The 26620-nt window shown below is 40.9% G+C and overlaps 3 protein-coding genes across 7 annotated transcripts in view; 2 read left to right on the top strand and 1 right to left on the bottom strand.

The window, feature by feature from the left end:
- Positions 1-26620, top strand: part of LOC6725817 — a 90263-nt gene that overhangs the window by 12151 nt on the left and 51492 nt on the right. The gene's annotated exons all lie outside the window — the stretch shown is intronic.
- On the bottom strand, positions 3695-4595 carry LOC6725815 (V-type proton ATPase subunit F). Its single transcript, XM_016172645.3, has 3 exons — positions 4317-4595; positions 4180-4258; positions 3695-4124 (listed from the first exon to the last, which is right to left on the bottom strand). The coding sequence occupies exons 1-3, from the start codon at positions 4491-4493 to the stop codon at positions 3898-3900; spliced, it is 483 nt and encodes a 160-aa protein (XP_016039142.1). The 5' UTR covers positions 4494-4595; the 3' UTR covers positions 3695-3897.
- Positions 21243-21798, top strand: LOC6740100. The gene has a single exon (XM_002076947.3). It carries the CDS (start codon positions 21324-21326, stop codon positions 21783-21785), a length of 462 nt encoding a protein of 153 aa, XP_002076983.1. The 5' UTR covers positions 21243-21323; the 3' UTR covers positions 21786-21798.

The following is a 26620-nucleotide window of genomic DNA, read 5'->3' on the forward strand; positions in this document are numbered from 1 at the left end:
TTAATGCCAACATTGACAGGTAAGCGGCATATGTGTGTGTGTTGGTGCGGCAGGCAACCGAGCGTATAAGCCAGGCGAGGAGCAGGCGATAAAAAAGGACTAAGAGCGAGGAGTGCAGGAGGGGCAAAGGACCTCCCACGCATGACACTGTATCCAGGCACTCAGACGTCGCACAGCTTTAGAGCCAATTGTGCCAGCTGCCAGTGTGTTTGAGTGTGTGTGCGTGTGTGGGTGAGTGTGTTGGTGACGTCCTGTTCGTCCTGTTCATTCTGCCAGCGTCTGTATGTGTATTTGTCATTATTGGCAGCTTAGGCAGCACACGCACACCAAATAACACACAGCCAGAGCGAAAAACAAATCGAAAAAATATTAACAACTTATTCCTTTTGATTTTTTATTGGGCCATGGGCTGTTGCCACGCTTATTCAGCTAGAATGCGTATGTGTGCGTGTCTGGGTGCGTTTGTATGTGTGTATCAGCTTATCTGTGTGGCATTTAAAGGCTCTCAATTTCACTGTCATTTTCTCCTTTTTTGCGGACTGGCTGGAAACGGCCACTGGACCAGCACACGTTATCCGGTCAGCTCCATTAGAAGCTGACTGGAATCTTCTTTATTTTTTTTTTTTTTTTGGGGGGAATTAGGGAGCAAAGTATATTTGTCACTCAAGGGCACAACTGAAAATGGGACAGAGTGCCATAGTAACCGTTAGTACACACCCACGACAAGTTAAATTGCTATTTTAAGTCAGTTGGATAAGTTATTCGATGATTTATTATCAGAATCACAGAGCCAATTATGAAGACTACTTAAAGTATGCAATCCAATATTTGAAGTTGATTCAATTGCAGTTAGTAGTGGCACTCTTGTGATGCATGCTTGTTAGCTATAGCTTCGTTTTTGTCATCCTATATCCTGAGATATCCTTGGGTTGGCTGTCGTTACTATATCTTGATCGTCATGCCTTCGTCCTGCCCCATCATGCATACATATGCGCTCATTTCACGCCTCGTGTTAATGGCTTTATACAGGCACTTATGATGCGGGGTGCCAAATAACAAGGGGGTTTCGGATGAAAAACCCGAGAGGGAAAATGGAGCCACAGCAAACACGGGCAGGCATGAAAATTAATGATATTTTAATGTAAAAACAATACCAGCCACTTAAGCCGCATTCGTATCAATGGCACTGCAAGTGTGAGTGGGTGAGTGCGTGCGTGAGTGTGTGTACATGGGTTGGTGTGGGTGAATTGAGAATTTCAATTTCCAGGGAAAACTCGTGAGCTGAAGCCCTAAGCTAAAAAGGTGATGAGCAACCCCGAAAAATTGGCAGAACCACCAGAGCACACACACGCACACGCCCATTTCCCCCTTTTTTGACTGCCTGGATTTGCGTTTTTATTTTCCCGCTGATACCACGGCGTATACGCAATTCTACTTTCGTACGCTCGAGCATATTAAATTCAACGTAGTTTCGATCCACAAAATACAATGGTGAACTACCGACGGAACGTTCAAAAATCAAATTATTACTGTGCAGTTCGTTTTTTGCTTTATTTTTGTACATACCATTTTTGCATTCCCTTGTATCAAGTAAATATGGAATATGGCCGTGGCAGAGGGAAAAAGGTGGCTGAAATATACATTTCAAGGCTGTAATTGTTTGCTCTGGGACTTCCCCCCTTTTCCTTTCTTCCCCCGTCATTTTTTGACGCAGCTTTGTTTGCCAGCCCGAGTCCTTTGTTGGATGAAATTGAAGTTGAAGCTTTGTGCAGTTTTATCTGAGTATGGCCTACGGGAAAACCTTTCTACACAGGCACGGGCAAAATATAAAAAAAAAAATAAGTAAAAAAAACTACAAAATTAATAAATATAAATACGAGGCAAAAGGCGGAACAGGGATAGTGCTGCAAAAGGTCTGCCAATTACGAATGGAAATGCAAATAACAATGTGGCCCTTTCAAAGAATGCAGCTGGTTGCGAATCGATAATATATGCATATATATATATGTATTATATATTTTTTCCAGCAACATTATTATCATTATTTTTCCTTTCGCCTGTCGTACCTTTTGAATCTGAGCAAATCACTGCTATTTGACGAAGGCTCTGCTCGTCTGCCAGTTGGCAACCCAATCATCGGAATTCCTTTTTAATAAAGTCCCAACTCCGGTGGCGCCTGTCGCCCGGAGGCCGCTTTGAGGTGGAAACTTTGCCAAATCAGGACATGAGTTGGCTGCCAAGCAAACTTCGCCCAAGAGCATAAGTGTAATTAAATTTACGCATCCCCTGCCATCTCACTGTACTCATCTTGAGCACCTGCCCTCGAGTATCATACACCGGAAGAATAGGCTTAAAAATGAAAGAGCGACAAAAAAGTGTATATATATTCAAAACAACACTTTAAAATATAATATATATGTGCAGGATATTCTTTTTTATATTTCATATCACTCTCTAGCCATTATTTTTCGGCAATTTAAATGTCAAAAGATTCTGTTTGTACCTAGTTTGTTTCTAGGTGTTTCTTTTCGCAGAAATTCCCCCGTCTGGCACCTCATTTTCATTTTATGTATTTTGTTTTTTCTTTTTTTTGAAGAGGCCTCAAAGAGCGCTTTGATTTTCTCACGCCGATAAAATCAAAGGCTCGACAGACAGACAGCAAGATTTACGGATTAAGGGTGCGATTTCGGATCGATTCCGGGACGTGGGTCTGGCAGTTGTCCTGCACCAGAGATCCAGGATTCAGAGATTTTCCGCTAATTCACTTTAGCGCGACTAACCAAATTAATTGCCGACAGTTTTCGACGAGCCTTGCCAATACGTGATTTCGATTTGCCTCATATTTATTTCGCCACAGGCGGCAGCGGAAAAGGCAGTGGCAAGAATATATGCGCATAAATTACGGACTCGGGGATTCCGGACTCGGAGTTTCCGGCTGCTTGACTGCCCAACGATTCAATTAAATGGCCCCGAAAGCTAATCGCCCATTGCGATTGACTTCGTTTAGGTTGATGTGCTGAGATGTGAGATGAGATGTCCCGACCCTACGAACCCCGGAGTCACTTTTGCTGTCTGCACGGGACAGGTAAAACTAGTCCGACATTGAGCCATTTGGCATCCGGTATCGGGAGTCGGGATGCTCAGATCAAATCCCCTTTGAAGTGGGCAACTAGTCTGTTTCAATTTGCTACGAATTTATGGCAAACTTTTACCCACACTGCCATTGACAGGCCTTCCACAACACCATTCCATCCAATGCACACACAGAAAGTTTTTGGGCCAAAAGCCGGGAAAATGGAAAATGGAGTACGCAAACCGAATGCCGGAAAGCCATACGCATTGAAAATGCTTTGCGGCCGTGTCAAAAACATTCGCCGAGTGCAATCGAATGGATCCAAAGGTAATTGTAATTAATTTGCTAGAGCGACTGAAACTGAAAACGGAACTAAAATGGCAACAAAGCTGTAATCCGAACGCCACATTGATGTGTGCATGAAATTCCGATTGTTGAATTGCCGATTCATTTCGACAAAGCCTATTTGGTTAAAACTAAATTGAAACTAATTTGCTGTATAAGCCGTAAGTGCATGCAACGCGAGTTTGTAAACTACTGGTAAAACTTCAAACAGAAAAACATTCCAGATTCAAGGACTTTCGAACCTAATTATTTGTTCATTAATCAAATAAACACATGTAGAGGAATTGGAATGGGCTTTATTGATCCATCCATTATTCAAACTCACTGTCTAAATGTACCAAGTCGATTCGTTTGATAGTTAAGATATTCCAAATTTATAAAACGAAAATTATCTGACCTGTTTTCTACGATATTTTCGCTTCGAATTTGTCACAGCAACAGGGGGAGGTAAAAAAAAAGAACACCTCCAAATCGAAATCCTAATAGGCATCCCGCTGGCGAAGTCGCCGATTTCGCTCCTTTTTGTCCAAATACGTGATCAGTGAGGATTTGTTGGGCACCGTGACCAGGACGGGCAGCAGCTGCTGACATCGTTGCATCATGGTACGAAGCCTCTTCACCGTATCGTAATCGATGATGACAATGCCAATATTGGATCTCCTGTAAACCGTGAGAAAGAACTGCTCCACATCCTCCTGTGGCGTCTCTGTGGAATGAACATTGTATCAGTCATTCCAATTCAAGTCCACTTCAAAACACACCGCTCTCCACCATCATATAGTTGCGAAACCTATCCTTCTGATAGCCAACGCCACACAACAAAAAGCCCAAGGTCACCTCCTAATTAGTATGGATAAAAATGAGTGATGATCTTTATGTCATCTAGTGGTTAACCTACAGGACAAGCTATGATCGCAACTCGCAGGACATTCGGATCGTCCACAAATTGAACCAATTGCCATTCGGTATCGCTAGCATCGCTGTCACTGGCCGATTTTCCACCTGCTTCGGCCAACATTTTCGCTTCCTGCTTTTCCGTTATATTCTTCTTTCCATCCTTGCGATTGGGTGCCATTTTGATTTACACTTTTTGAGTCTCTGCTCCCCCTGTCTCTGTTAAAAAAAATTTAAAAATAGGACAGAATATGAAGGGGTTATAAGATTACACAATTGTTTCCAACAAATGTGGTTGAAGTCATTCGATTTCACTTTACAGCATACTAGGGTTGCCTAATTTATTGAAACCTTCCTAATTTGGCTCGAAGGAGAGAGCTCTCCCCTCATTTTGATTTCCAAATCGAATCCAAGGAGTTGAAAGCCAAACTGATGAGCTTTTGAGTGGCTGCCTTTCCGCGCGGGGAAGCGATTTTATTTTTACAACTTTTTAATGAGTTTTCAATAAAGTAAATTCGGGCAGCTTAAGTCGTAAGCCAGCGGACTCAATCTCAATCTCAATCGCAGCGACTTTGCACACATTGTTCGACCTCATTTCGGGTGACAAAATTAGTTTTTTATTTGAGTTTTATTTTAATTATTCAGTTTGGGCGCCTGCCTGGCTTTGCTTTTCTCTGGGGGCGAACGAAGCCCGAAATGAAAATTCAATTATGACATGAGTTTACATATTTTTGGCCTGTCTCTGTGTGTGTGTGTGTTCCATGGACTTTGAGGACATTTTGTGAAAATACTAAATGTGTCTTTAAAAGACTTGGTGCCCTGGGAAATATCTTCAGACTTAATTTCGGCTTATAATTACTCAATAGCTTGCCAAACTGTAAGCCCCTGTAATGCACTTAGCTCACTTAATTAGTCAGTTTTGATGTGATTGGCATACAAAACTGTTAACAATGCTGGCGTATAGTGTATGGAGTTTTGCCTGAAAATGCCATAAGCCATCCTCAATGGGAGCAAGCACACACTTGCCACCATCGACTTAAACGTAAATGCGATGTACAGTACATGCCATATATGTATGTATGCAAATCCCTGGCACATCCGACAATAGGCGAATTATAGCGTTTGGAGTGAATAATGCGTTAACAACCAGGCAAGGCCAGACCAGACCAGACCCGGCCAGACCAGGCCACGCCAAATCCAACTGAATACTGACTATGTGTATACATATCCATCTGTGTTCGATCCGGCATTGGAATGCCAAAGATATGTGCAGTTGGTTTGGCCCGGCAAAACGCAAAAATGCCACATTCCCCGCATGTTTTCCGTTTCCCGGCTGCCAGTCTGTTCGCATGGCAAGCAATCCCAGCCAGAAATCAAAACTTCATTGAATTCAGTTGAATCGTCAGTGCAAACAGGGAGCAAAATGAATTTTGCCATATGAGTTCGGCACTTTTTTTCTTCCCAAATAACTCATTACTTTGCTTATCATGTTATTGGATATTTTTGCAAAAAGCGTATTAATCCTGCAGTTGCTTTGTGAATAAAAATAGGAAATGCCAGTGGTTTCATTCACTCAAAGCTGGCAGAGATTGTGGTGATATTAAGTGATTTTCTTGTGCAGTTTAGGGGCTTACAAATATTTTTCAATGCTATCAATTTCCATAGAAGTTGCCACAAATGCCAGTGCAATTTTCAGTGCAGGCCGTGTACTTAATTATTTACTGAACATTTCCATCGCACTGTTTCTTTGCCGAGAATTGCATTGTTTTCGAATCCACGCCTGATTGGAACGAGGAATTCTCATTAAGGACATGTCTGTGGTGACCGCTTTCTCCGCGCTCTCCCTCTCCCTCTCTCTTTCCCTTTTTTTTTGCTCTCTGTCTGTGCATCTGTAGCTGTATCTGCATCTGTATGTGTGTGGCAAGTCCTTGGCCGTGCGGTCTGTTTGCCATTGGAAAAGTTAAGCCTGCTTGGCAGACACAAGCGCACCCACACAAACAGCGATGCACAGATGCTGCACATTCGCATTCACGTCCACATTATGTTGCGAGTGTCGAGTGTCCTTGCCGCACGGCTCATCCCCCACCCCCCTCCACCCCAACAAAGGCAGTGCAACTTTAATAACAGCACAAATTGCGTAAGCCGCCAAAAACCATTAATAACTTTTCGTGTTCGTGCACCTGCAAATGGCTGACAAAGGTGAATGCCAGCTGAAAGTTTCCATTTTCCCATGGTCCACAGTGCGTATGTGTGATATGGCAGCAGCTGTTGCCTTTTGCTTTAGCTTGTCCTCGTGCGCTGCCTTTTAATTATTGATTCCCATTGCCATTGAAGTGATTAATATTTTGCGAGCAGCCAAAACGTGGCCGCAGGACATTCGGACCGGACATTCTGTTTGAACTCCGAACGAATGTCTCTGGACTCCGGGCTCCACCACTCGATTCCACTCAAATTCGCACCGGACCACTGGACAAGTGGACAAGTGGACGGATGGACCAGTGGAGCAGTGGCCAGAGGCTTCCCAAAGCGATTGCCACTGATTGTTTTATTTCGCTCCATAATTGCATTTTCTTGTCACGGCTGTAGATGTACATCTGCGGCTGTGTGTGTGTTTGGATGTGCCTCAGTGTGTGTGTGTGTGTGTGTGTGTGTGAGGCAATACTAGCGCACATCGGCGCAAATTTGCTCAGAGAGTTGGACCCACATTTACAGTTCCTCCAATTGAGTTGTTAAGCGTCTGTCAGTGGGGAAAACAGGTTAAATAATTAAAAAACATGTTCGGTGCGTCCGAGGGCAGTAAAAAAGATTGCTCTGAAACGTACTAAACGATACAAACGTCAGCTGTGGCAATTTAAAAACTGTAATATGCCATAGAAATAGTGAGTCTATTTAAGCATTAAATAACTAATGTGTGATTAAAATAGTTAAATATAAACATATATATTTATAAATGTGAGCCCCAAACTATGTTCCTATTGTTTCTATGTTGCTTCAAATTGATGTCAAGAAATAAGCAAAGGTGCTTTAATTAAAAGTGATTTGATTGAGTAGCTATCTGAACTCTTTGCTAGATACTTTATTCCATTTCATGTGTGTGACGAAAGAAGAGTTGTCGCAATTCATGGTTAATTATTTCCAACTTGAATAGTGCCCAACTGTTTCCAATTCCCTCTGATCCGATCCATCCATCATGTGGTGGAGCTAGAAAAAATAGAAGATGTTGCTGAATTGCGTAGTATGCAACAATTTGCTCAACTCAAATGACACTGGGAAATTGGCGAAACTTTGGCAAATTTAATGCATACACAGGGAGAAAGGGGTGAGCAAATTAATCATAATTATAACCAAGACAACAAATTGGTTGTTTTTAAAGCTTACGGCAATGGCGATTTTCAACTTTTTGACCAAAAATAATTGTGCAAATAAGGAGAAAAACTTTGGCCATTTGCGAGTTTGATATTATTTTTTCTATGTATTATTCGAGCTTTAGCCTTAGGCATATGTGTGCATGTGTATATTGGATATCGGTGTGCTCATTTTGGGGCGAGGAAAAGGCATCAATCTTCCTCCATCATTGTCAGTGGCCGATGACGATGACGAAACAAGAGCGCCAACAAATACAGCATCCCCGAATCCGAATTGCCAGAACCCATTCCACAGATTTTCCAGCCACCCACCACCGCCCGCTGTTTCCCTTTCACATTTCTCATTTCCGCAGCGAGCGGCACAAAGTAAATGAAATATCATCGTCCCGCCTGTCATTTCATAATTTTGAAAGCCCACGCCGAATATTGCCAGTTTGTATATTATATTCGCACATATTCAGCGAACAGTCGACTATGTGTCATTATATTTGCAATTCGCTCTTCCTGTTTTGTTTGTCAGTAAAGCCGCCGCGCGTAATAAATTAATTATTCATTTGCCATCAACAGCAACATCAATATTATTTAATATCTCCTTTTTATTTTTCGCCACGCAAAGGTGGAAAAACATTCATCAAAATTGATGGGCAAACGTAGAGGGAAAAGGGTCGAATTAGCGTAATATAAAGTACAAAGTAATGATGAGGAAATTAAGCAAATACTCAGGATTAAAGGTGGGGAAAAAAATAAAATGCAACAGATTAAATACAAACAGGATATGCCAGGAAATCCCTGAAGTTCCACAGACTTTCCATATAAGTCAAACTGAAAGCACAATGCCAAGCCCAATTTAAATCCCGGCTTAGAAGAAAAACTTCAGCATGAATATTTCAACTGCTGTTTGACCAACTAAAACGGTTTTGTTTTGATGGATCGGACCTGGACTCATCATTCTAATGCAATAATTCACTCATCTGTGTGCTGGATGCATAAACAAATTGAAAAACTTTGGCCCAACTTTCACTTTGCACTTCCCGTGTTTTCCCTCCCGCATTTCCCCGCTCCGCTTTCTTGGTGGAAAAGCGCCCAAAGCAACCGCAGGCAGAGCTGTCCCTGTCGCTGTCTCTTTTCCGTTTTCCTTTTTTTTTTACCAACCCCCACCCCGCATTTTCCACAGTTAAACACACACACACATGGGGTAAAGGGGGGTGGGAAAAGGACCACCAGGCCCTTCCGAAAACAACTTATATTTGAACAGTTTTACGGCAAAAGTTTTTCGCAGCCAGCTCGAAAGTGTGTTTGGACAGGAGAAACCGCAAAAAAGGAGATGACGGAAAAATCCAAAGTCCACAAAATATGAGACGAGGGTCTAATCCAAGTAGTTGAGCGTTTCATTGGGCTTCCACGTTGTTTTCAATTTTGTTTTTATGACGAATTGGATGCGAGTCGCCTAAATCTGCTGCTCAACTTAAACCATACAACATTTCCAAATGCAGATGAACCAAATAAATGTAAAAAAATCGCAAAAGCGACGCAGCAAACAAAGTCCAAATGAAAGTTTTCATGGAAGTCTTTGTTTACCTGAACAATGGAAGCCAAAGTAAATTCTGGTGCAAGCATACAGGCATCTCAAATTTTAGACAGTTTATTAAGTTTGCCGGAAGTTTCTCCATCTCGCTTCCTCATTATTTCCTCGCTCGCTTCCTCTCTCTCTCGCTCTCTGTCTTTCTTAATTTAGGCTAGCATTTGTGGCCCAAACTTTTTGGGATTCCTCAACTTCGTTCGCTTAGAACTTTGCGAATCACTTTCGCTTCGTTTGCTCAAGTTTGAGAGATGATTATTCAGAGCTCACAATAAGTCAGGTTAAATAGGTTATAGAGACAATATATTATTTAAATATTTGCTTGCGAGCGCTCCTTCAGTTGTTACATTTTGCAAAGGCTAAAAAGGAATTCCAAATCAAACAGAAATTGGCAATTGCTTGCAATCACTACACAAATATCGTAGGAGAAATTCTGGTTTTTCTGTAAAACGAAAAGATATAAATGCAATATCAATATACAAGCAACCTATCATTAAGATTTTGTTAACCAATGTTTAGTTTCGTTTACTGCTAAATAACATGAAGCCCAAAGAAATTGCACTCAAATATTTACTAGTAATAAACAAAAGAACCCACAATTTCTTTCGTTCAAAAAGTAGCTTACTATTCACCCAAACCTGTTGGAATATATTCCAAATATGATATAGAAAATCCGCAGTTGAAGCATATTGTCAAACGCGTAACCGTTTTGTGGGCTCCTGAAAATGAAAACAAATTAGCCCGGGCATTAAAATGCAACTCACACAGAGCCGGTTGGCTAATTGAATTGTTTGCTCCACGCCACTCCACCTTTCACATTTTCCACCTTTTTTGTTTTTTTTTTTTCTTTTTGTGTACGCCCCGTGGCCAGACTTTTGGCACTCACTGTGCGCCCGGCACTCACCTGACAGGGCAACATTTTAACGTTTTCGTGTGTAATTTGAAATTTTGTTTACGCCCGAGCTTAGGCCACACGCTGTACAAACAGCCAGGGAAAAGTGGATGCTTTTTGCTACTGCCGCTTTGAAAGGCAGAACCCAGAAATATAGCCCCAATCCAAATCTGCGCTGCGCACGCAACGCAGTTCAACTCCCAACACCCAACTCCCAATTCCCCATACATACATACATATACATACATATATATACACATAAATATTTCTATCAAATTTCAATTTGTTCAAAATTTTCCAACCCCGCCTGGCCCATTGGATTTATTTAGCATTTTTTCCGGCTGCCATGGGAAGACATAATTAAGCCGCGTTTCAAAAGAACTTCTCCCGAAAGCCCACAAAATCCCCGGCCAAGGGGCTGTCGTAATTAGAAATCTACAAAACAAAGCCCGGCCTCTTGCCGCCACCCCACATTAAAATCCACAAAAAAAAAAAAGAAAATCCAAAAATTGTTTAAGTAAAAACAAATACCAAATACAAAGCTGAAGATTTGCGGCGTTTTTAATTGCTGTGTGCCGCTCGAAATGCAAAATGAAATGAAAAAACAGCGAAAACGAAGGGAATATTTTTATACATAATTAATTACCCCAGCCGGATGATGGTTACGGTTACGGGTGGTTGCCAAAGTAATGGCCTAGTTCATGGGCTGCCCACTCTGGCAAACTTCATCGACTGTCGGTCTATATACATTTATACCTTTATATATATATACATATACTAATTAGGCGGCTGGCCGCTGGGTGTATGTAAAATTATGCGGCGCATTTAAGCCGCATTAAGTGCGGATTTTGTTTACATTCCCACTCGACTAAGAGGAAGATCCAAGTGCCTAATTCGTTTGCCCAGTTGCCCACGTCGTGGTTCACTTTCACTTTCACTTCCACTCCGGATGACATTCGTATATGTATTTGCCGGAAACCGAATCGTAACCCCCATGGACATGGCAACAATTGAAAGCGGAAAACGGAAGTGGCTCGGGCCCACAATTTAATCCCTGACAACGCAGCGATATGCTTCTGCAAAGTCAGTCTAATGATGGCCACGGCCGGGGAGACCTATTGCCATGGCCGACACTGTAACGGACAGCACATGTCCAGTGGCCACACTGAGAAAAAAATAGTTGCAGCCAAAAGATAAAACTGTGTTTTAAAAACGGAAGCTCAAAAAACCTTTCTTAGACTTAGCTCCATTATATTTAAATATATCAAGTGGCACTTAATCTACAAATTTTTATAAAAATGTAAGCTCATTCAAAAGTTGACTTTTTGTAAAAATTACATATAACTCATATCTGCGACACCTTCAATGATTTGAATATGACTTGAAGTAACTAAATGTCATTGTGGAGAGCATAAAAAAATCCAAACTAAGCTTTAAATAAGTTAAACTATATTTCCCAACTTGAATTAAATGCTTGATGATCATAACACATTTTTTTATAGATAGCTCACAGCACTGTTCATCTGGAGCAGATGCTAATTGCTTCGTTAGCGGATTTCAGCTCACACCTGCCCGACCATCCCCACATCATTCAAAGTATCCTTGGTATCCTTAGCGTGGTTGACGTTCTAGCATTTTTAGCATCCTGGGGATCTGCGGAATCTCTGGCCGAGCTCGGGTTGCGGATTCAGTCAGGCATTCACTTATTTATGAGCCGGGCTACTTCTTTATTGATTGCCCGCCGCCAGGATGTTCGTGTGCGTGTGTGTGTGCGCCTCGTATTTTTGAGTTGTGTTTTTGAGTTAGCGAGTCCTTGACAATGACATGTTCATGGCTTTTAAGGCGGAAAATGTGGGAAAATGGGAGTGGAATCGCCGCTTCTTTCCGTTCCGTCTAACCGCATTTCTTTTGTGGCACACCGCCTGACAGGCTCTAACTTTATTACATCGTCCTTGTCTGCGTCGAGTGGTTTTGCCATCTGTTCGGGACCAGACCCATTTTCCCACCCACTTTTCCACCCATTTTCAGGCCATGTTTCTGCTTCTGTTCGGTTCGCTTTCTGCCAAGCAACAGGCAAAATGTGTGCGCCACTGCGGCAAAATGTTCAATTTATGTATAGTAACGAAATGAAAGACCGCAAAAAATGCTGGCAGGGCGGGGAAGGGGGGGGGGGTGCTTAGGGAAATAGGGGGTGGAAAATGGTATTGAAGTGGGGCAGGGATGGGGAATGTTGGCAAACATCGTTGGCAACTTGACGCCTGTTGGACATAGTTTCATGGCAGCGAATTCCCCGACCCCGACGCAAATTAACATTAAAGAGCACGCGAATGTGGAAATAAAATTTGATAGCAGGCTCAAAATTTGTGCGCGAAAAATCTCAAATAAAGTTGGATTTAGAAAGGAAGCCTGGGTAAACAAGCAACAGGAGGGTGGGTCCTGGAAAGCAAAGAAGTACAAAAAATCGGAGGCAAAAATGCCGAGCGAATGGCCGAGTTAATAAGCTGGAAAATGTGCCCCAAAGACCGACATTACCATTAATGGCGTCAAGTTGAAAGAAAGGTCAAACGCGAGGAAATGGGATTGGATTGAATTGAATTGAATGGAATTGGATGGCTGGGCCGGAAAAGCCCCTCCGGAAAAGCGGCGGAAAATCAAATGTGGCTCCAGACTAGGCTTTAATTGAGACTAATTGACGATGGTGATGACGATGGTGTGGGCATAAATTGTAAACATCCTCCAAATTAATTAAACTGACAGTTGCAGGCACTCGAATTAATATGAAAATTCCATTCCCATCCATTCGCCTTTTCGTTTCGAGCCGGTTGCACTTGAAGGCGATACAAATCTATTATATTTGGCTGTCCAGCTGGGAACACTTCAACAAAAAATGGGTACCAAAGATATCAAGCAAATCCACCAACAATAAATGAGGAAACTTTGGAAAAGTTCTATAGTCTTGCGGAGCTTCAAAGTATCATAGATTTGCCAAGATTTTTTATATAAATATTGATAATATCAGTTATATTCTGCTTCGCTCCTTTGGGACATTTTCTTTTCACAGTGTGTAAAATTTCACAACCATCCGTTTTATGGGGCAACTATAAAACGGCGGGATTGTTCCGCCAGAGTACGGACACATAAACGCGGTCCGGTATTCATTAATTGCTGTCCGGGCACGTGAGTGTTTGAGTGCGATCATAAAATTTGATGATGCGCCGCTGGAGTTAGGGCAAAAGCTTTTGGATGCCATATATACGCGTAGTGTGTTCGTACGATCCTTCGTTATTAAACGCTGCACAGCGAAACACAAACACAAGCAGCGGCACAAACACAAACACAAACAACAAGCGGCAGCACACACATACAGAGACAAAGACAAAGCGGAAACGGAAACAATGCGGCGGAACAGAAAAATAAAAATGGAGGAATACAAGTGCTAAGCGCGTCGGACACAGCCGGTGGCGAAATTGGCAATGGCATTAACCCATCGTTGCCGACAACGCCACCAGCTGCAATAATAAAAACGACTCCAGCACATTTTTATGAGCAACGAACTGGAAACGCCCTCACCGTCGTCCTGGAAATTCCTAGAAAACTCCTGGTGGCCATTCAATCAAGTCAAAAAACCCACTTTTCAAAATGCATTTCATTTTCCCTAATGTAGTGGCGGCAAAGTTCTAATAATAATCATTCTAAATAGCATGCTCATAAAGTTGATGGGTTCTCAATCATTATCAATACATTTAATTATTTCTGTTGGAAATGAAATGCCTAATAATCTGAATGTCTTCCTATTTATTTCATATGAAACATTCGTAAGCTGCCTTTCCATTAATTACCTTAGGTTCATATAAATTCCTATCTGCATCAAGTAATACAATTAGTTTCAAGCGATTTACCTAAATAGTTTTCACTACTCGCCAGCCGCAATAATCTAAAATAATTGTGAGGCAGTTACTTCGAGAAATTCGTGAAATTTCCTTGATTTTGTAAGAAAATGCTTTCAGTTCAGTTAGGAAAATGACTATGGAATGTATGTATGTGTGCATGTGAAAATAAGGGAAGCCACAGCGACAGCAGTAATAATAATATTTAATATTTGCCAACATAGGGATTTTCATATCGTTTAAGCATTTCCTTCCTGTTTTGCTTGATTCCTTTATTTTGCAGCTTCCTGTTGTTTTTCCACATCTTTCGACCAGCTTTTCCTAGGCACTGGCAGCTGTTGTTCTTGTTGTTTCCGCCTCTTGCCGGAAACTCATCCTCTGCCATGGCAACCATTTAAAATCGTCCTTCGCCGGACGAGAATATTGTGGGTCAGGAGCGGATTGCCGAGGACAGGAAACCCACTTTTATTGGCCGGCGGAATCGACGCACATCGAAGCTAATTGGCTCCGTCTGCGAAACATTCACCAGCAGTACCGGATTTAAGCGACTTATTGCCCGGACTGGCCACTTAACACCTGTTCATTAAGGTTATGCAACATTAAGGCAAATCGATTACGCAATTAAAGTTCACGCCTGATCTGCCACAAAACCCATAATCCCACGATTTACCGAGGCCAACCAAAATAAATATGTTTCCGCGTTTTTTCGACAATTAAATATTGTGTGAACTTTCAGAAAATGATTAAAACTGTTGCATTCAATTAAGGAAGAAAACAAACGCTATTCACAAACGCTATACAAAATGCTTTTAATCTTTAAACAAAAATATGCATTTTTGCACAATGTTATTTAAAATTCCACACTTTTTAAACGTGGGATATTGAAAGATTTAAGTACCTTCTCTCTATTTTATTTCTGTTTGAGTACTTATCTTAAAAAAATTGAGTTTCTGGAGTATTTACAAAATGATAGGCTATAGGGCTCGTTAGTATTCAGTATTGAAATCAATATGGAAGTTAAATGTAGTTTTGTTGCACGTAAAATTCGTTTTCATGCTTTTAAAATTCACCTTCAGCCTAGTGTTTTATGAACTGAAATACGGCTTGAGTTTCTAGCGCTTTCGTGCAGTTTTTCATTGGCACAAAGAATCGACGGAAAATATCGTGAAAGGCCCTTGACTTTTTTGTTTCAGGATTTTCCACTAGTAGAGTGAACCCTTTGCTGGAGTGAAGGCCCGCACAGAAAGTCGCCTGGCTGAATAGCAATGGCGATTTTCTCCTGAAGTGGCATCCAAGGGTCCCGTTCGGCCCATCGACGCTACGCCGTTATCCATTTTCCGGCCAGGCGAAAGTGAAAAAGGAAAAGCGGGAGAAATAGAATATGGGCAGATGGGGAGATTTGCCAGTTGACAGCTGTCAAACAATGCTCTTCGCAGTGCGAAACGCATGTGAATGCATTTTAATGGCCCGGCACAATGGGAGACTTTTAGTTTACCCCTTCTCAGATGGCGCACAGATGCAGATAAGCCGGAAAAGCGTAGGAAATGTGGAAAAGGGTTGCGGAAAGGGCATGACTTGGCGGTCGTAAAGACGGGAAAATGGCTGCCCCAGCGTGGCGACATTAAAAGCCGTTGTCGTAGATGTTTATTTGTCGTAAAGCAGAAGCAAGCTCAAATTGCATGCATTTACACAGACACACAGCGCACGCACACCATGATACGTGAAAATCCCCCAGCATATATACACACACACACACATGCAAAAAAGGACATAGAGTTGGCAATGGAGCGAATTCAGCGAAAGTGCCAACAAAGTTGTATGGAAATGCGAATTTGGAAATGCCATTGTCTGTGGCATAAAATACAAGTTTTGCCAGAAGGCGTTGCACATTTTATTATCAATGAGTGGCCTTTGGTAACTTTGTTGCAAAATGCTAAACAATTATATTTATTCCACGAAAGACACACAATTGATTTTAGATACATTGCTATAATAATACCCTTTACTCATATTTTCGAAAAGAAAGGATTTACAATTCAAAATTAAGCTTTGTTTTTGTTTGAAAGGAAAACACTCTTTTACGCTCAAGAAAGCAGAAGCTGAATGGTAAACAACCCTAAATTTCCAAGTTGAAAGTGAGAAAAGCGTTTAATTTATTGAAATACTCGAATTCATTGCTACTCATGCTTAAACTGTATCATTTCCTTACTAAGCTGTAGCTATAATAATTTCAAACAGAATTTGGTACAATTATTTAGTTAATGAATTTATCTTGAAGCTCGAAAGTATCTTAAGGCCAAAGTAAATTGTTTGGCTTAGGAATTTATCTCGAAAGTATCTTAACGCTGAAGTGAATTCTCGTCGAAGGCTGTGACCACTTTCCATGAATATTTATCATGAAATTATAAGGGATACTTTGTGCCTGTGGTTTTGGAATAATTCCGGCATAGTTGGCTTCATAGTCCCGGCATCCCCCAAATGCCCGTTCATCCCAGAACGCCATTAGCAATCCCTCATCCTCATCCCCATACCCATACCCATACCCATAGCCATCCTCAATCTCATTCTCATCTCCAACCGAATAATGACGAAGGTTACGAAGGAGCAGATTTATTTGCATTTAGCCTGATGGACAAGCCTGCTCGTCCCATTACAATTAGCCATAGATTTTAATTATCATAATGATAATTGCCTTATGGCGAGTGTTGTCGCAGTTGGTTTAGTTTTTGCGCCTATTTAATATTTGATCGTCCTGCGCGAGTACCGGCTTTGATGTTGCCCGCTCCTAATTGGATTGCATCCTTATTAATTAGGCGGTGTCGAGATAGCAGGATGTCTGGATAACAGGATGCCAGGATGACGATCTGACAGCTCTTCCTTAGAGTCTTGAGCTTGGAGCTCTCTTGCTCTCTATGCAAATCGAGTCGGAATAACAAAATAACAAAATAACGAAATAACGAAATAACTTGGGGCCACAGCGACGAGGATGTAATTAAAATATGTTGCCAAAGACAAACAACAACAGACCAAAAGCTCACAACAAAAACGCGGCCAACACACAGAAACAAAACAACAGTAACAGCATGGGCTAAAAAGCTGAGAACTTGAAACTGAAACACGCACAACAAATTGATAAATATGCAAATTTAATAGACTCGCAATCAATTTGCATAAATCTTGGCGGCTAAAAATAAATAAATAAAATTGCAAATGCAAAGTAAATTAAAGGGGGTAAAAAGGAAACACAACAATGTGGGCTATTAGAATTGCTTACACCTTGTATTACAAAGCAATTTTATCGGGGAAAAAGATATGTGGAAATCTTAAAACAATGCCGTCTAATGGTAGAGTGAAAACCAGTTAAAAGCTTGAACAAGTGTGTGGTTAATACATTATTTTTAACACCGGCATAACATTACAACATCAACAACATATAAAAACAAAGCTTTAAACTCACATTTCAAAATAGATATAAAATAATAGTTCTCTTTGCCCTTTTGGATACGCTTAGGTTAAATATATACACCACCCAGCGTTCTCGACCTCTCCGGCGAAAATATGCTAAATGGAGTTTCAGACAAAATGCAAATAAAACAAAGCATAAAGAAAACAAAAACTACAGCGGAGAGGAGAATAAAATAAATAAAATAAAGGGCAGCAGCGAAAACAGCTTGAACATCACGCCGTAACTGGCAATTGACTGCTAACAGTTCTGCATATAAATTGAGCAGATTGAGATGCAGGGATACAGCTACAGATACAGCAACAGCTACAGATACAGATACACCGAATCATACGCAGATACAAATGGGGAGTGGGAGTGGGGCAAAAGTGACAGCCCCGAAAACGAGATCAAGATTTGTTTCGTTTCCATTTCCGTGACCATTTGCAACCATTCTCCCCGGTGTTTATCCACCTGCCACTTTCCCCGCTTTTCATTCGCCGCCCTTCTTCGCTTTCACCGATTTCCCCGCATTTCCCTGCCATTTCCCCCAATTTTCCTTCCGTTTCTGTGCGTGCTTATTTGCCTGTACATTATTTGTACACACGATTGCCTTTCGCATATTAAAGACGAATTCATAATAAATACAAAGGCATATCTCTCACAATAATCGGAGTGCCTGTTGAGACTTCCTTCTCATAGATACGAAATTCGCTTTGTTAACCACAAAAAACAAACTCTTTACTGCAGTAAATCTTTATCTTACCTGTATTTTTGGCAACACCGAATGTAGCTTATTAATTTCTGAGTTGTTTGTAAGGGTGCACGATTATATTTTTCATTGTTAAAAAGTTGGTCTATTGAAAAAAAGCAATGGTTCAGCTTAGTGATGTTGTCTTAAATGTCAATCTAAAATGAGACGAAAATATATAATAAAGAGTAAAATTATCAAATAATTTTATATTTTTATTAATTTAATTATAAACAAATATAAGAAAGTATGTTCTTATTTCATTCAAGTATCCTTTTCTTTTGGGCTAAGTTAAGTTTTTCTAGACACAATTGTAACACACCGGGGAATATATATATATAAATCTTAAAGGTCGATTCTCAGCGGACTTGTTGCCAGCTAATTTCGAGACGCCCATCCGTTCAATTACGAAAGTTTTGCCAGCCAAGTTAATAACATTTATCGTCTTCCATAAAATATATCGTGTTCGCTGGGTGTGTGTAAGTATTTCGGATCCGAAGCTGTGGAAAAGTTGCCGCAACAAGTTTAACCTTTTTTTCCGGTTCGACAAGGTGACTTCCTTGGCCTTGCTTGTCGCTTCCGGTTTCCCGACCTTACACCACCATTGAAAATCATAAGAATGGAAATGGGGATAGTTGGGTATGTTTATTAGCAGTACAAAACAGTATTATTATTATTTTAGCTGTGGCACCTTTTTTGGCCAAGTTATGGAGAAAAGCCCATTTTTAAAATATCCGATTTTAGCCAAAATTTTTTACTCTGATTTTTTTTAGAAAAATAATCAGTTTTTTGTCGATAGCGATAAAAATAATTGTCCAAACGTGGAATGCCATACCTCGTTGCATTCGTAACAAAATTCCCTATCGACCAGTATTCATAAATGGAAATTCAATTTTTTTGCCATTTTTCGCTAATTTTAATGATGTTACCCCTTATCGAAAATGCGAAAATTTGTTAAAAAATTAGTTTTCTAAAAGAATATAAATAGTGATAGGGATAGTTGGGTATGTTTATTAGCAGTACAAAACAGTATTTATTTTAGCTGTGGCACCTTTTTTGGCCTAGTTATGGAGAAAACCCCATTTTTAAAATATCCCCATTTGATAATATTTGCGTATAAAATGTATATTTAAGTTAATTTTTGCTCTGTACCTTGACGCCGAGAGTTAGCCTTACTTTGTCTAATAGTTCAGCAATTCCTTTAAGTACTTCGGCGTTCTGTGCCACTGAACACTTGAGTGGATCAGCGAGGAGGGCCAGGTGTCAGGACCTTTGCAGGAGCTGTTGACACAGTCGTCCTGGGACCAAATTCTTGGAATACGGTTATCCCCGATAACCGCGGCAATTTCTCGCAACGCATTGCTCAAATTGCATTACATTTTAAAGATGGCTTTTCCCTGACTTCCCTTATCCGCCCTGCCCTTTTGACATTCGATAATTCATAAATGGTATTAGTTTAATTTTTTTCCGAACGAAATTTCCGCTTCGCATTTCCCCAAGCGATTGGATTGTAAGTAATAAAGATTGAGACCAAACTAACACATTTTTGGTTTGAGCAAATGCATGATTTTCGATAAGAAGGCTAGTTATTCGGTTAAAGGGTTTTCCTCTAAAAATGTTTAATTTATGGGTTCTGCGGGCTATAACCTTAATCAATGTGGCACCAAAGCATCCAATTACAGGCCATAAATTTGCAAGACATTCGCTAGTCGGTCCTTAAAGAGCCACGGCCCATAAATAAGGAGCACAATCCGCGCCCATCGCGGAAATTTATTTCCCATTTGAAAAACCTTTGGCCCACCGTTGAGTTAACAACTCAACTTGAGTTGAAAAATGTTTGAAATATTTCGGCATCTAACGGCGTTTTAAAGAGCCCAAACGAATATGCAAATGGTTGTGAGTGTGGGTGGCTGGAAAAAGAGCACCTCAAGCAGGTGAAAAAAATATAAAAAAAGAGGAGAAAAATCGCATGCCTATGCATCGTTCCATTCTGTTTTATGGTTCATAAACTTTCGCTCCTTGGTGAGTGCTTTTTGCCCTTTTTTTATGGGGGCACATTGAATAAAAAACTGATTTGTTTTGCCGCCCCTACTTCAACGTTTGATGTTGCCGGCTGTTTTGCTTGATTTCAGCCATTTGTTGCCACCAAAATGTGGCTCAGTTTTTCGGGGGCTAACATATGGCACTCACTTCGGCATAATCAACATCATCATCATCATCATCCTGCTGACGAGTTGTTAATGATGAACATAATGACGACACGGAGCGCTTTGGGCCAACAAAGTTGTTAACATAAAATGGCTCGCTGCACACATGTACACCCACAATTTGCTCAGATTTCCCCAGTACTTACAGTCCTCTGTGTGTGTGTATGTGTGCTCAACAACTTTCACTTTTATAGTCCTCATATGTCATTGCAGTCGTTTTTTACCTGCGAATATTTGAAGGTCAGAAAAATAGTAAGGAATCCAAGCAGAAGCACGTTTTAATCTAGGTTTAATTATATGTAATATTTTGGTACTTAGCCTTTTGGTGTAATAGTTTTTCTACATTTTATTCATTTGAATTATATGGCAATTTCTTTCCATGCACCAATTTACCGCCGAAAACTTGCAGTCAAAAGCAGCAAAATAAAATGTGAAAATTTTATTAGATTTTGTATTTGAAGAAGGTAAACGGAGGAAAAAAAACACCCAGAGATTGAGGGGTTGTTTTTGCTAGGGGTGTGAGTCTCAGTCCCAAAAAACTTTGCACTGAGGCTGAGTAAAGTTTTCATGTTTTTCCCTGGGTTTCTCCAGTTTTCGGAACCTTGATGCCCGCTGCGGGCGATGGATGATTCTGATTTTGATTTAGCCCATGTTGCTGTGGGTTACTTTTTGGCATACGCCACCCGGTCGTATGGGCAATGTAAACAAGTTTCTCCCGCCACTCAACCGTATTCCGGATTTCCTACGATGAAAAGCAAGCTTTGCGCCAGCCGTTTTCGTTCGACAGTCAGCCCAACTCTGGATATCTATAGACACATTCATCATCTATATACCCAGCATTCAAATCAGACATTGTATTTCGATAAAAAAAAAAAAAAAACAAAAAAAATGCCAGTTTTGAGACTCAATTCTTATTACAACAAATTCTTCCCATCCTCGAGGATACGTTGCAAGGTGTTGGAGCGAAGACGGTACTTGATGAAGGTCGCGCAGGTGCGAAATAGGTACATCATGAGGCTCAAACAGAATTCACAACCCAGATGCGATGCCACATACACGGATATTCCCGAATCCTTGAAGTCTATTATTGAGAGGAAACTGCTCTCGAAGCGTGTTATCGGTAGCTTTCGACTGAGATTCCACTGCAATTCGTTCAAGAAGAGGCTCGAGATCACAGCCACAATAACCAACCCCACAGTTCCGTCGGACACGGATCTTGCTTCGGAGGATGAGCAGCTTTACGAGCTGTACATTTGCAGTAGCCAGGGTAAATTGCTGGGCAAGATTCCCTTCCTGGAGAGCGACTACCGGCGTGCAGCCCGCGAGGCCATCGATTTCCTGGGCATCTAGGCATTCCCGAAAACGGTTTGCAATTTCAACAAAAAAAACCCCTCCTGTTGTGTATTTTCATTGACATGCAGAGGAGGAATATATTTTATCCTGGATACGACGACGAGCCCTTACTTGCGATACGCCACTATGCTGAACGGACCTTGATTATCGATTACCTCTTACGACTCCATTTTTTATATCTGCAGCCGCCTTGTGGGGAATTTTAAAAACTTGTACAATTATATTTGGACCTCAATAAATTTACAGTTAATTTACATAAGCTTTAAAAAATGTATACAATATAATCACTTTTGTAAATAACTTAAACATTCATCAAGAGAATGAATTACTTTCATTGCCATTCATTTCTTTACCAATTTATTGATTGTATGCTTCTCAGATATATTTTTAACACAAATAAGCTCTTATTTTTCCATATTCTCTCTATAGTGTGATTTCATAACGAGAAAATCTACAAAATCTACTTCTGCTGAAAAGAAACTGACGTTTGCTTAGCTCTTCAGTAAAATAAATACAGAAAATACAAAATCAAGTTTATTGACAATAAATTAGCAATCAGGGCAATTCAAACTTTCCCCTCTTCAATCAATGTTGTTTTGACAGTTGCTTGATTGAAAGCTTTTTAATTTAATTAAGATATATATTTTTAATTGATACTTATATCGCATTGAAGACTTAGTTTAAAGATGGAGCTTTAAACTGAATACCAAAGCACGCAGCGTTATTTAAATATGGCCATCATTATTACCCCCCGAATAAAACAAGAAGCTGTTGAAAATCAACAGATTCAGAATGTAAAGTCATAAGATGAACCACTTTAACAATCCCTCGTAAGCGATAATTGCAATTGGACGGGATCTGCGGTTGCTGGGCTGGGTATTAAAAAAAAAAAGGGGCACCGAAGGATGCCAATAATTCCGACCATATATCCACTTACCACGCACAACCACACGCAGACACACGCACACTTCAAACACAAACACATATGCAAATGTGCGTGTGCCTGTGTACCCTGCATACATGTATAAGACGACAAGACCCCAAAGAACATGCTATCAATTTTATTTTTATTTATTTTACCTCCCTCCAAAGCGCCCATTTTCCCTCGCATTTGTTTGCTCTTGGCTCAGGCTGAGCATATTTTGTAGCTCGTAAAAGTTTTTGATATAAAATGTAAACAAAGGCGAAATGGGACACGGAAAACACACAGCCTCCAAACACTGGGGCAAAAATGTAGTATATATTAGGAGATGGCTAATTATAAAAATAAGTAAAAAAAAATACTCTTTGAAATTGCTAAATTCTAAATTCTAATAGAATGGAGCATGAATATCAACGCTTAATTCGTAATATTGAATTAAAGTATTAATTTAAATTAGTTCGTTTCGCTCAGTGTAGGCAACTCAAAATTATGGCGCGTTTTGTAACCAGCAAAAGGCCAAAACGAGTTTCGTCTTTCGCCTGCTTGTTTTTGTTGCGGCTTCTGCTTTTTTCGCCGCCCCTTTTCCGTTCCCCTTTTTCCGCCATTTTGGACGGCCCTTGTGGATGGGTACCTGACTGCGCCAGTGTGAGTGTGAACTGTTGCCAGTGTATGGGTATGTGTGTGTGAGAGAGTGTGCCCAACGAGCCCTTTCAATGCTCGATGCTCACGCACTTGCACATATTAATTAAAAAGTTCAGGGTCAGGCCAAGAGACAGACATCAGCTGGCCGAACAAGGGCTAAAAAGCAACAAGAAAGAAACAAAAAAAAAACAAGCGCTGGTCAAAAAGGGGGGAGAAGGATTGGGGGCACAGGGGGCGTAACCCCTGACTTGGTTATTTTTAGTCAGTCCCGGCAATGTTGGTCGAAAATTTCAGTGTTGCTTCAGCATAATTTGTTTACTCTGCTGTTTTGGTTCTTGGCCCCGCATTTTGACACCCTGTAATTTTCAGCCGCAATAAGTTGCTCTTGTTGCTATATTTTGAAGGGAATGAACTTTTACTTACTCATCTCATGTAAACTTTACCCACTAACTTTTTAAGATATCTTAGTAAATAGTTACCCTTTGTTCAAAGAAGTTGACATAAAATTGTTCATAATAATTCCTGCTTAAAAGGCAACATAACTGTCGAAACAAGCAAGGAACTTTCAAAATGGCCTAGTACACTAGTTGACTTGCCATTTTTCAGGAACATGCCCCTGCAGGACTTTTCCCAAAACGTACAAAACAACCAACGAAAGTTGAAAACAAAAGCTGGGGACACACACCTACACACACACACGTATAACAGGCGGTTGGTAGTGGGAGGAGTGGGGAAGAGGTCCTTGTGGGTCACGGAAGCTGTGCGTAACTATAATTAATTTCATTTTAGACTGGTTAGCAAATAAACGAGCAAACGTTGCGGTTCGTTCGTTCGCTGGCTGCTTGTTTAGCTCCTCTCACCTTCTCACTCTCGATGGAATGTACAACCATCCACCAAACCAGGCAAACCACCCATGCAACCACCCAAAAAACTCACTTACACTCCAGACCAACGGCTCGTTTTTGGCCGGTTGAGACACTATTTTTGGCATCGTCCTTGTTGCCATGTTGTTGGCTTTGCACTTTGCCAGCACTTGACTGCCCAACTTTTCGTTCGTGGACCACCTGGAAAGCCACCCAGAAAGCCACCCAAAACACAGTCAAAAAAAAAAAAACACAAAAAAACAAACGCCCAAGCCACCCAAAAGAACCACCCACTTATAGTATAACTGTTGCTTATGTTGCAGGATTTCATTTCGAGACCGTTGTTGAGCGTTGAAGTCCTTTGAAGGACCTGAAAAGCTCAACCCTTATCAAAAATTCAACGGCATGATTTCATACCCCCGAAATTATTGATTCATCTTGAATGCCGAATCATGCCCCTGCGCTTTCGTAGGCCGCACAAAAAAAGTTTATCCCACGGCCTAATCGCCTGGAACTCATTAACTTTCCTTCGTTGCAAATATTTTGTTTAATTTCGCTAGTCAGTGTTTACAAATGATTTTCTCTTCTGCATAATTAGGAAGCATAAGCAAATATACTGAGAAGATTTGATTTTAAAGAAAATCTTCAAAAAAATGTACTTTACATTTGCTTATGAACAAAAATGTACTTCGAAAATATGCATGTAAGCGGAAAAAGGAATAGAAAAGAAAAAAAAGTTTCCTCTAACCCTTTGGTTAAACATAATTGATGATTTTTGGTGAAATTTACGAACAATGTTATCGAAAACTATAGTTCGATATTTTGTTGTTAAAATATTGAGAGGAAAAGAGCTGGCAGCCAGGATGACCTGGCTGGAATAAATAAAAATGCCAACGCCACAGTTGGTTGGCCCGTAAGTCATCCCGAGATGATTCCATCAAATATGCATGGCCCATCATCATCATCATCATTGGAACCCAAGCAGGGCCGAGCTGTCCATTTGAATTATGCATGCATAGACAGCAGTAGCGGGCGGGAAAAACTGGTCGGGCGGAGGAGGCAGGGAAAATCCATGGTGGGTAAGCTAGGGGGTGTGTCGGGATAAAAGGGGTTGTCAGCGCCAGGAAAGCGCAGCATGGCGCCTGCCAAGGAAATTAGATTTCCCACCAGCAATGCGCCCTTGTGTTGTGCCTGTGTGTGCGCCAGTATCTGTGTTAGCCAGTTGGACAAAACGGCTTAAGTGTTTTTGCCAGCGCCTTTTCACCCGATTTGCATAATGGTCGCCGCGGACGCCTGAAAAGTATGCTACAACTTTTTATCAACTTTGTCAGCGGAAATTATGCTCAGCACGAGTCAGTGCGTGTGTGTGCGACACTAGCTCACCCACACACACACACGGACGCACGCATCCTTGCACAGGTCAGTTACGGTTCAATATCGCAAATGATATATGTGCGAGTGGCCCCTATAAAACTCACTTTAATTATTTATTTATTCAAATGGCTGGCCTGGCTTCTAAGCCGAAAAGCCTTTTACAAAGGCAGCCAGTGTGGAGGAAAACCGGGTGGAAAAGGGGCAAAAACTGTGAGAGGAAGCGCTGCGAGGGGATCAAAAGGGGGGAGAAAGCGGAAAAAGGCAATGGCAAAGGCAAAGGCGGTGGAAAAGCATTTTTCCAACTTTCTCCCAGCGCTTCCTGCAAGAAATTGAAAGTGGCACGCGCAAATTACTTAATCCTACTTTTCAAGTACTTACTGCATACATATATACATTTGCACAGTGAACTCTTGATAGGGTGAAACCATCAAAGCCATTACAATTCTTCATCAAGTGTGTTGTCCACAAAAAATGTAGTTTTTAGAAATTAAAAATTACTGCCTTCAAGATCACTTGCAATATTATAGCATTTATTACAAACAACCACATCCTAAGTTTTAAATGCAAGACCATGAGCTAAATAAATAAAATTCCGGAAATGAATTTAAATTATTTTTAATATCAACATTTCTTATGTAGGACAACAAACAAATTGTTACCCTGCAGAGTGTTCACTGCACACAAGCTTATGTACACAGGCTAGGGCCGTAAATGCCTACACGTACTTTCGGGTCCTTTGATCTAATTTACCAAGCATTTTCAGGTATTCCAACTTTGAATGCCAAAAACGAAACCCAAGATGACAACAACAACAGCAGCGACAACAGCCAAAAAAAAAAAAAAATGCCAAGTATAAAAAGCTAAATCTTAAACGAAGGCGAAAACGAAAATGAAAATGTTAAATGAAAATGCCCCCAAGAGCCGTCAAGCTAGAGCTTCCCCACTTTTCACTTTTCACGTGTCTCCAGTGAGTCCTGGCAGTTAATCAATGAATAGCCGCACCGTACTGTCCTCATCCTTGGAGCAGCCCC

The sequence above is a fragment of the Drosophila simulans genome, chromosome X, assembly GCF_016746395.2.
Source record: "Drosophila simulans strain w501 chromosome X, Prin_Dsim_3.1, whole genome shotgun sequence".
Lineage (NCBI taxonomy): Eukaryota > Metazoa > Arthropoda > Insecta > Diptera > Drosophilidae > Drosophila > Drosophila simulans.

Coding starts and splice junctions, on each gene's coding strand:
- LOC6740100 (XM_002076947.3), top strand. CDS start 21,324: ATGCCAGTTTTGAGACTCAATTCTTATTACAACAAATTCTTCCCATCC.
- LOC6725815 (XM_016172645.3), bottom strand. CDS start 4,493: ATGGCACCCAATCGCAAGGATGGAAAGAAGAATATAACGGAAAAGCAG. Junction 4,259..4,316: donor TTGCGATCATAGCTTGTCCT/GTAGGTTAACCA, acceptor CATACTAATTAG/GAGGTGACCTTGGGCTTTTT. Junction 4,125..4,179: donor CTATATGATGGTGGAGAGCG/GTGTGTTTTGAA, acceptor TTCATTCCACAG/AGACGCCACAGGAGGATGTG.